Genomic DNA, 10,939 nt, shown 5'->3' with positions numbered 1-10,939 from the left:
TGGGGGGTACCCTTATATGGGAGCTATGCCTAAACGTGGACCGATATATCACATCTTCGAACTTGACCTGCCTGCAGACAAATGACAACCCTATGCAAAATTTCAGCACCCTATCTCAATTCCTTCGGAATATAGCGTGATTACAACAGACGGACGGACGGACATGGCTAGATCATCTTAGAATTTTACCCTGATCAAGAATATATATAATTTATAGGGTCGGAAATGAATATTTCGATGTGTTACAAACGGAATGACAAAATTAATATACCCTCCATACTATGGTGGAGGGTATAATGATGGATTTAATGTTTTAAAAATATTTTTTTTTGTCTACACCTAAATATAGGCGTTGTTTTTTTTAGATATAGCTCCCATATATATTTTCGTCCGATTTTATGTAAATAGTGCACCAAAGTCCCTATATATTTTGCGATTTGCACGAAATTTCGCACAGCGTACTGAATTAAGTCTAGAGTGATGTGTGCAAAGTTTCGTGAAAATCGGTTCAGATTTAGATATAGGTCCCATATATATTTTCGTCCGATTTTATGTAAATGGTGCACTAAAGTCCCTATATATTTTCCGATTTGCACAAAATTTGTCATAGCGTACTGAATTAAGCCTAGAATGATGTGTATTACGTTTCGTGAAAATCGGTTCAGATTTAGATATAGCTCCCATATATAGTTTCGTCCGATTTGAGATAAATAGTACACCAAAGTCCCTATATATTCTTCGATTTGGCACAGCGTACTGACTTAAGCCTAGAATGATGTGTGTAAAATTTCGTGAAAATCGGTTCAGATTTAGATATAGCTCCCATATATATTTTCGTCCGATTTAAGGTAAACGGGGCACCAAAGTACCTATATATCCTTCGATTTGCATGAAATTTGGCATAGCGTACTGAATTGAGTCTAGAATGATGAGTGCAAAATTTCTTGAAAATCGTTTCAGATTTAGATATAGCTCCCATATATATTTCGTCCGATTTTAGGTAAATAGTGCACCAAAGTCCCTATATATTCTTCTATTTACACGAATTTTGGCACATCGTTCTAAATTAAGTCTAGAGTTATGTGTGCTAAGTTTCGTGAAAATCGCTTCAGATTTAGATATAACTCCCATATATATTTTAGGTAAATAGTGCACCAAAGTCCCTATATATTCTTCGATTTGCACGAAATTTGGCACAGCGTCCTGAATTAAGCCTACAATGATGTGTGTTAAGTTTCGTGAAAATCGGTTCAGATTTAAATATAGCTCCCATATATATTTTCGTCCGATTTTATGTAAATGGTACACCGAAGTCCGTATATATCATTCGATTTGCACGAAATTTGGCATAGCATACTAAATTACGCCTAGAATGATGTGTGTTAAATTTCGTGAAAATCGGTTCAGATTTAGATATAGCTCCCATATATATTTTCATACGATTTTATGTAAATGGTGCACCAAAAACCCTATATATTCTTCGATTTGCACGAAATTTGGCACAGCGTACTGAATTAAGCCTAAAATGATGTGTGCTAAGTTTCGTGAAAATCGTTTCAGTTTCGTGAAAATCATTTCGTCCGATTTAAGGTAAACGGGGCACCAAAGTCCCTACACATGCTTCGATTTGCACGAAATTTGCCACAGCGTACTTAATTGAGTCTAAAACAAGTGAAAAAGCGTTAAGTTCGGCCGGGCCGAACTTTGGATACCCTCCACCATAGATATACTGACAGGTACTAGAAATGAAAATAAAGGGAACATACCAAAAGTGGACCTATACCGACATGTCTAAAATCGGATTATGTAAACCATAGTACAAATTTCAGAAATTTTAATTGATAATTCGAATTCGAAACCTCCACAGAGGCTAGGTCTAAATGCGGCTATAGTTATTATCGAACCTTACGTTCTAATTTTTTACCTCGCTATCCTCCACAGGTGAAATGATTACAATAGAGTCTTAGAACCAAACTCAAAACGCGGAACATATCAGATAACTATTTTAATATAAACCAGTAAGGAAAGTAGTAAAGTCGGACGGGGCCACTTTGGGTATATTCAACAGATGAATCCTAACAGACGTCACATTTTTAATGGACCAGTAAAATGAAATTGGATCCATAAACATGTCATTCTGCAACCTATACTAAATATAAGCTATATCTAAATCTCAACCGATTTCAACGATTTCACGAAACATATACCACCTAATTCATAACGCTGTGCCAAGTTTCGTGCAAACCGAAAGATATATAGGGACTTTAGTGGACCATTTACATAAAATCGGACGAAACTATATATAGAGCTATATTTAAATCTGAACCGATTTACTCGAAACTTAACACACGACATTCAAGACTCAATTCAGTACACTATGCAAATTCTCGTGTAAATCAAAAGATATATAAAGACTTCGGTGCACCATTTACATAAAATCGGACGAAACTATATATAAGAGCTATATCTTAATCTGAACCGATTTTCACGAAATTAAGCACACATCATTCTAGGCTTAATTCAGTACGTTGTGCCAAATTTCGTGCAAATCGAAAGATAAATAGGGACTTTGGTGCACTATTTACCTTAAATCGGAAGAAAATATATATGTGAGCTATATCTAACTCTGAACCGATTTTCACGAAACTTAGCACACATCATTCAAGGCTTTATTCAGTACGCTGTGCCAAATTTCGTGCAAATCGAAAGATATTTAGGGACTTTGGAGCTCCATTTACCTTAAATCGGACGAAACTATATATGGGAGCTATATCTAAATCTAAACCGATTTTCACGAAACTTGGCAGACATCATTCTAGGCTTAATTCAGCACGTTGTGCCAAATTTCGTGCAAATCGAAGGATATATAGGGACTTTGGTGTACTATTTACATGAAATCGGACGAAAATTTGAAAATTGAGAGGTACCGTTATATGGGGGCTACCAGAAAAAGTGGACCTATATTTATAATTTTTTGTGGAGACATTTAGGACCCAATAAGAACCCCATATACCAAATTTCAGCGAATTCGGCTGAAAACCGCGCTCAAGAACCCCAAAATACCGAAAATTAGGGGTACCCTTATATGGAGGCTACCCGAAAAAATGGACCTATATACATAATTTTTTGTAGAGAGATTTGGTACCTATTAAGAACTCAAAATACTAAATTACAGCCAATTCGGCGGAAAAATACGACCAAAACCCCAAAATACTGAAAATTAGGAGGTTCCGTTATATGGGGGCTACCAGAAAATATGGACCTATACTTATAATTTTTTGTGAAGACATTTAGGACCCAATAAGAACCCAATGTACCAAATTTCAGCGAATTCGGTTGAAAAACACGCTCAGGAACCTCAAAATACCGAAAATTGGGGGGTACCCTTATATGGGAGCTATGCCTAAACGTGGACCGATATATCCCATCTTCGAACTTGACCTGCCTGCAGACAAAAGACAACCCTATGCAAAATTTCAGCATTCTATCTCAATTCCTTCAGAAGATAGCGTGATTACAACAGACGGACGGACGGACGGACATGGCTAGATCGTCTTAGAATTTTACCCTGATCAAGAATATATATACTTTATAGGGTCGGAAATGGATATTTCAATGAGTTACAAACGGAATGACAAAATTAATATACCCTCCATACTATGGTGGAGGGTATAATGATGTGTGCTAAGTTTCGTGAAAATCACTTCAGATTTAGATATAGATCCCATGTATATCTTCGTCCGATTTAAGGTAAATGGGGCACGAAAGACCCTATATATTCTTCGATTTGCACGAAATTTGGCACAGCGTCCTGAATTAGGTTTAGATTGGTGTGTGTCAAATTTCATGGAAATCGGTTCAGATTTAGATATAGCTCCCATATATATTTGCGTCCGATTTTATATAAATGGTGTACCAAAGTCCGTATATATCACTCGATTTGCACGAAATTTGGCACAGCGTACTGAATTAAATCTCGAGAGGTGTGTGTGTTAAAATCGGTTCAGATTTCGATACATATCATTTTTGCTATAAAACGTTTTCCATAAATATGTCCCATGGTACGCAGACGTCTCTAAATCTGCCCGAATGAAATTAAATTTAGCATAGGTTGCAGAAAGACATGCGTATGTTCCTTCGAGGGATCATTGACATGCCAATGTAAGGATACATATGCACAATATACCGAAAGTGGTGAAGGTGGCCCAGTCCGACTTTACTACTTTCTGATTTAAAAAATATTTTTTCTAGGACTTTATAAAGCCTTGGGTTTATAAAATATTTTCACGGTGGATTTTAATTTTTTTTTATTTTTTCTTAATTTTTTTACAACAACAATTATTAAAAAAAAATAAATATTGAAACGTTTTTATTTTATCAGCTCACTTTCGGGGACGGATTTTCATTTCAACAAATTTCATGGAATAATTAAAACCCTTCCATGTGGCCCAGAGGATTTTTTGCATTTCCGTGGATTCACCACCCTGACGGTACACCGAATTCAAGTTACTAAATTTTGAAGGAGGAGGAGGTAAATAATTAATATAATCGATTATCATCGATCTCCATCTGCAAACTCACCTATCCACACACTGATTAAACCACCAACCACCACCATAATTCCGCGGACATAAACCCGAATTGGAATGATCCAATGTGGAGAATTTCATACCCTTATGATAGGCCATTGCATCACCGGCCGTACCACTATACTCACCCAGTTCCCTGAGGGCATACTCCTCGGCTTCACTGCCAATCACAAAATGATCATAACGGGCATAACGTTCTTCATTTTCCCAATCGCGTAGCGTAATCATTAACTCCTGTGGTCCTTCGTTCGTGGTCAGCTGATGCAGCCTTTCCAAGCCGATAAAGAATTCACCATCGGGTGATTGACCAAAACCATTACGATAATCATACCAATCACGTTGGAAATTTTCCGAACCATCCTGACGACGTAGAATTACCGTCCATTCGTGTCGGGGTGCTGAGGTGGCGGTGGGAGAAGGCGTCTTTGAATGTTTACGCATAACTTGTGCGGCGGGACATTTGTGGGCCGCCGTTTTGGTCAATTTTAATATATTCGATATTTCACCAGACTGATGGGATTGACTGGAAAAGAAGGTAGAAAGGATGAGGGTGGGAGGGGGTATGGTATATGGTACGAAGTACTGCTACATACCTATCTCTCATCTCCTGTATAAGCTGCCTTAGGGTATCAGTTTCATCGAGCAGTCGATTGAGTTTGGAATAGAGTATACGCCACAGTTCGGTATTATTATCTTCGGGAATGGGATCCTGTTTTAGCGAAAAAAATATTCGAAATTTAGATTACTCCGAAAGGTGTTTATTGTGTAGAGCAGGTTACTCATCTACTGGATAGTAGATGACTCTGAATGTCATCTACTGAATAGTAGGTTACTCCGAAATGTGACTACTGTATATTGAACAACTCCGAAAGTCATCTAATGTGCAGTAGGTGAATCCGAAAAGCATATACTCTATAATAGATGACTCCGGAAGTCATCGTTTGTCTAGGAGATTACTCCGAAAATCGTTTACCACATAAAATATCACTCCGAAAGTGGTGTATGGTATATATGACTCCGAATGTCAGTTACTGACATAATATATGACTCCGAAAGTCACTGTTGATATAGAGATTACTCCGAAAGTCATCTGAAAGTCATCGAACGTGCTGTATGGTATAATATATGACTCCGAATGTCAGTTACTGAATAGTAGATGACTCCGAAAATCATTGTTGATATAGAAGATTACTCCGAAAGTCATCTACCTTATAAAATTTGACTTCGAAAGTCCCGGATGGTATAATATATGACTCCGAATGTGAATTACTGAATAGTAGATTACACCGAAATGTAAGGAGATTACTCCTAAAATGGGGTATGGTATAATATATAACTCCGAATGTCAGTTATTGAATAGTAGATGACTCTGAAAGCCTTCGTTTATATAGAAGATTACTCTGAAAGTCATCCACCATATAAAATATAACTCCGAAAGTCCCGTGTGGTATAATATATGACTCCGAATGTCAGTTACTGAATAGTAGATGACTCCGAAAGTTGTCGTTTGTATAGAAGATTACACCGAAAGGTATCGTTTGTATAGGAGATTACTACGGAAGTGGTGTATGGTATAATATATGACTCCGAATGTCAGTTAGTGAATAGTAGATAAATCCGAAAGTCATCGCTTATAAAGAAGATTACTCCGAAAGTCATCCACCATATAAAATATGACTCCGAAAGTCCCGTGTGGTATAATATATGACTCCGAATATCAGTTACTGCATAGCCGGTGACTCCGAAAGTTGTAATTTCCTAGGAGATTACTCCGAAAGTCATCTACCAAAATAAATATGACTCCGAAAGTCATGTATGAATTGTAAATGACTCCGAAATTCATCGTTTGTATAATCGATTACTCCGAAAGACATTTTTTGTATAATAGATTACTTCTGTTGTGTAATAAACGACTCCGAAAGTCATCTTATGTGTAGCAGATAACTCCGAAAATCATATACTCTATAATATATGTGTCCGAAAGTGCAGCAAATAACTCCGAAAGTCATTTTTTTTTTTTGTGTAATAGATTACTCCGAAAGTCTTCTGCTGTATAATAGATTACTCCGAAAGTCATATGTTGTATAGAAAATGACTCCGAAAGTCTTCTACAACGAACTAAATGACTCCGAAACTCGTCTATAACGTACTAAATGACTCCGAATGTCTTCTACAACGTAGTAGATGACTCCGAAAGTCATCTGCTTTGTAGTAAACGACTCCGAAACGCATCTATTGTTTCATCTATTACATAGAAAATAATTCCGAAAGTCATAGTCATATGTTGTGTACTAGATTACTCCGAAAGTCACCTGTTGTGCAGTTGATTACTCCGAAAGTCACCTGTTGTGTAGTTGATTACTCCGAAAGTAATCTGTTGTGTAGTAAACGATTCAGAAAGTCTGCGTTTGCATAATAGACTAATCTGAAAGTAATTTGTTGTGTTGTAAATGACTCCGAAAGTCTTCTAAAACGTAGTAAATGACTCCGAATGTTATCTACTACATGTAAATGACTCCAAAAGTTATTTGTTGTGAAGTAAATGACTCCGAAAGCCTTTTACTACGTAGTATATGACTTCGAAAGTCATAGACTACATAGTAAATAACTCCGAAAGTCATCGTTTGTGTAATAGATAACTCCGAAATTCATATGTTGTGTAGTAAATGGCTCCGAACGTCTTCTACAATGTAGTAAATGACTCCGAAAGTTTTTTACAACGTCGTAAATTACTCCGAAAGTCACACACTACATAGTAAATGACTCCGAAAGCCCTCGTTTAGTAGTAGATTACTCCGAAAGTGATATATTGTGTAGTAAAAGACTCCGAAAGTCTTCTTTTACATAGTAGACTACTCCGAAAGTCATCTGTTTTGTAGTACATAACTCCGAATGTCTTCTACAATGTAGTAAATGACTCCGAAAGTTATCTACTACATAGTAAATGACTCCGAAAGTCATCTGTTATGTTATAAACGACTCCGAAAGTCATTTCTTGTGTAGTAAACGACTCCGAAAGTCATCTTCTGTGTAGTGAATGACTCCGAAAGTCATCTTTTGTGTAGTAAATAACTCCGAAAGTCTTCTACAACGTAGTAAATTACTCCGAAAGTCATCCACTACATATTAAATAACCCCGAAAGACTTCGTTTGCATAGCAGATTACTCCGAAAGTAATCTTTTTTTTGTAAATTACTCCGAATGCCATTTACTACATCGTACATGACTCCGAAAGTCATCTACTATGTAGTAAATAACTGCGAAAGTCATTTGTTGTGTAGTAAATGACTCCGAAAGTCTTATACTGTTTAATAGATTACACCGAAAGTCATCCATACTATTATACTATATAATAGATGACTCCGAAAACCTTCTACAACATAGTAAATGACTGCGAAAGTTATCTACTACATAGTAAATGACTCCGAAAGTCTTCGATTGCAGATTACTCCAAAAATCTTCTGCTGCATAGTAAATGACTCCGAAAAATCATCGACTACATTGTAAATGACTCCAAAGGATATAATCGGAATTTTTTGCCGGTTTTTTTTCAGAGCACCACAAAAAAATGTTATATTCTTCTAAACCTACCTGAGCCCTGACCAAATGCAGATGGAGCACAATTGCCCACATAAAAAATATCCAACTTAATTTCATTATTTAATTTTCTATATCGATGTTATACCATGCACTTGCAAAAACTAACTAAACTTTTATTTGCCGATGAAATACAATGTTATATACATTTTTGCAAGAACAAACAAAACAAAAAATTAAGACGAGAATAATCTAACAAAAAATTTAGCAAACAAAAAATAAACAAATAAATAAAAAAGCGACCGAGATAAAATATATGTTTGCAAACAGATTTAAACAATTCAGTGGTGGCGAAGAAATGCACTACACAAAAAAATTGCGAAATTTTGTGATTGTTAACTTTTTCGAATAAATGTAGGATATTTTTTTTCAAATAATTTTTTAATATGCTGGAAAAAATATTAAAATTTTTTTTTACATGTCAGTGCATTATCTATATAAGAAGTCACCACTCCCCCATACTGATATTAAAAGTCGTCTACCATAACTCACTTTTCTCTAATCTCTTATCATATCTAAGATGCATAAGGAGGAGGATTTATCTTTTTTGTGGTACTTATTTTGTATTTGATAAACATGTTTGTGTTTTTCTTTAATTTAAAAAATTGCATTGTTTGTTTGGAGAGGGATTAGAGAAAATGTTGGTCAACATTTAGTGACATTGTATTAGAAAGAACACCCCAGTATCTTCTAGCATTAAATTTTATTTGAAAACATATCCCTTCCTCCCCCAGCATATTTATATTTCAAATTAATTTTTTTTTTTATATTTTGTTCCATTTTTTTTTTTTTTTGTATTTCTTTTTTCAATTCACAGGAATACAAATTAATTCATTATTTTCATATTATAGAAAAGAAAGTTTGAAAAATAATAACTTATAAAAAATGTTGTATTTATAAAGTATGTATAAAAAAGGAATTGTACAAACTAAACAAAAATAAAAAAAAATGGGGGGAGGGCAGAAAAAGAGCAGCAGCAGTAGTCCAAGAAATGGAAATGGTAATAAAATTTTTTTGCAAGGAATTCAATTTACTGAGTGTTCCAACCCCTCCCCTTCCCCACTCAAGCTCCTGCTCTCCAATCTCACAAGTTTTTTTGTAAAGGAAAATTGTGTTAATTTATGTTTATATTTTTTTAATTGTATTTTTTATTAGTTTACTTCTTCTTCTTCTTTTAATAAGCTGTACTTCTTTGCTGTTGTTGTTTTTTCATATTTTTTTATTATTTAAGATAGAGTACTTAGATGCCTACAATGTGTGGTATTTTTTGTTTGTTTGTTGTTAATTACAATTAAAAGTAAAATTAAATTATGCTCAATATCCGGTTGTTGTTGGTTGGGCGCCACTGCTTTTTGTTTGTAGTTAATCTAGATAGATAGCTTTTTTAAACTCCTTTTGAAAATTAGAGTATTTAAATGGATGTTTAAGTGGGAATGGAGTTGAACAATTATTTTTTTTATTATTTTTAAAACAAAAAATTAAAAAAAGTAAATGGTATTAATATTTGCTGTAGTATTGGCACCAATACCACAGTCAACAGAATAATAATATATTTTTTTTAAAGAGCAGCAGGAAAGAGAGTGTGTTTTACAAAAAAAGGAGAAGGAGGTTTGTATGTGTGAAAGTGTGTGTTGTGTGGGTGTGTTTGTGTACTACTACTGATGCTTCTTTACAAGTCTTCATCCTCGTCGGGCAAAGCTGTTTCCTGGGCCTCTTGCAAATCTCTTTCGATTTGTAACTGCCAGTCCTTGTCCATTTTGACTTCGGGAGGCAACAGAGCGGGCATGGCAACGAATTCCAAATTGGGATCACCAACCAATTTGCGGGCCAACCACAAGAAGGGCTTTTCAAAGTTGTAATTTGATTTGGCTGAGATGTCGTAGTACTGAAAACCGAAAACAAAAACCCCAATTAAATATAAATCAAAATATGAAAAACAAAAATCCTTCCACTCACCTGCAAATTCTTCTTTCTGTGGAACACAATACTCTTGGCCTTGACCTTACGATCCTTGATGTCGACCTTGTTGCCGCACAATACAATGGGTATGTTCTCGCAGACACGTACCAAATCTCTGTGCCAATTTGGTACATTCTTGTAGGTGACACGCGATGTCACATCGAACATAATTACAGCACACTGTCCCTGAATATAATAGCCATCACGCAAGCCACCGAATTTCTCCTGACCGGCTGTATCCCAGACATTGAAACGAATGGCGCCACGATTTGTATGGAAAATCAATGGATGCACCTCGACACCCAAAGTGGCAACATATTTCTTTTCAAACTCGCCGGTCATGTGACGTTTGACGAAGGTTGTCTTGCCGGTACCACCATCACCAACCAAGACGCATTTGAATGTGGGAATATCTTGTTCGGGTTGTGCCATTTTTTATTTGTTTGTTTCTCAAAATTTATTCGTATTACAAAAACAAAACAAAAATAATGCTGGAAAGAGAGAGAGAGAGAGAGTGAGGGAGAGTTAAAATATATGAAGAATTTTTTTAAATTAAAAAATATTTTTTTTACAAAATTTAAGACTCAAAATTAAAAAAAACATTTTCAAAACAAAACCAGTAAGGAAAGTAGTAAAGTCGGACGGGGCCGACTTTATGATACCCTTCACCACTTTGAGTATATTCAACAGATGAATCCTAACAGACGTCGCATTTTTAACGGATCAGTAAAATGAATTTGGAACCATAAACACGTCATTCTGCAACCGATACTAAATTGTTCATTTGGTCAGAT

General features: G+C 35.5%; 2 protein-coding genes across 2 annotated transcripts; both read right to left on the bottom strand.

Annotated features, from left to right (window-relative positions):
• Window positions 1-4,382: 4,382 nt before the first annotated feature.
• On the bottom strand, window positions 4,383-5,527 carry LOC133336043 (fibrinogen-like protein 1). The gene is made up of 4 exons (XM_061544339.1): window positions 5,501-5,527; window positions 5,183-5,298; window positions 4,582-5,112; window positions 4,383-4,509 (listed from the first exon to the last, which is right to left on the bottom strand). The coding sequence occupies exons 1-4, from the start codon at window positions 5,525-5,527 to the stop codon at window positions 4,383-4,385; spliced, it is 801 nt and encodes a 266-aa protein (XP_061400323.1).
• A 4,324-nt stretch (window positions 5,528-9,851) lies between these two features.
• LOC133336045 (GTP-binding nuclear protein Ran) lies at window positions 9,852-10,599 on the bottom strand. Its single transcript, XM_061544340.1, has 2 exons — window positions 10,143-10,599; window positions 9,852-10,071 (listed from the first exon to the last, which is right to left on the bottom strand). Exons 1-2 carry the CDS (start codon window positions 10,575-10,577, stop codon window positions 9,856-9,858), a joined length of 651 nt encoding a protein of 216 aa, XP_061400324.1. The 5' UTR covers window positions 10,578-10,599; the 3' UTR covers window positions 9,852-9,855.
• Window positions 10,600-10,939: the final 340 nt, after the last annotated feature.

The sequence above is a fragment of the Musca vetustissima genome, unplaced genomic scaffold (assembly GCF_032173495.1).
Source record: "Musca vetustissima isolate MV318-11 ecotype Yass unplaced genomic scaffold, APGP_CSIRO_Mvet_v1 utg40101, whole genome shotgun sequence".
NCBI lineage: Eukaryota > Metazoa > Arthropoda > Insecta > Diptera > Muscidae > Musca > Musca vetustissima.
The sequence above is the reverse complement of the archived record's forward strand: the minus strand, read 5'-3'. Positions and strand labels throughout refer to the sequence as shown.

What these genes read in the sequence shown, in the direction of transcription:
- LOC133336043 (XM_061544339.1), bottom strand. Translation starts at nt 5,527, where the DNA reads ATGACTTCCGGAGTCATCTATTATAGA. An exon ending in CCGGAGTCATCTATTATAGA is followed by an intron (nt 5,299 to 5,500) that starts GTATATGCTTTT and finishes TCGCTAAAACAG; the next exon opens with GATCCCATTCCCGAAGATAA. An exon ending in TTTAATCAGTGTGTGGATAG is followed by an intron (nt 4,510 to 4,581) that starts GTGAGTTTGCAG and finishes TTCAAAATTTAG; the next exon opens with TAACTTGAATTCGGTGTACC.
- LOC133336045 (XM_061544340.1), bottom strand. Translation starts at nt 10,577, where the DNA reads ATGGCACAACCCGAACAAGATATTCCCACATTCAAATGCGTCTTGGTT. An exon ending in ACAGAAAGAAGAATTTGCAG is followed by an intron (nt 10,072 to 10,142) that starts GTGAGTGGAAGG and finishes TTCGGTTTTCAG; the next exon opens with TACTACGACATCTCAGCCAA.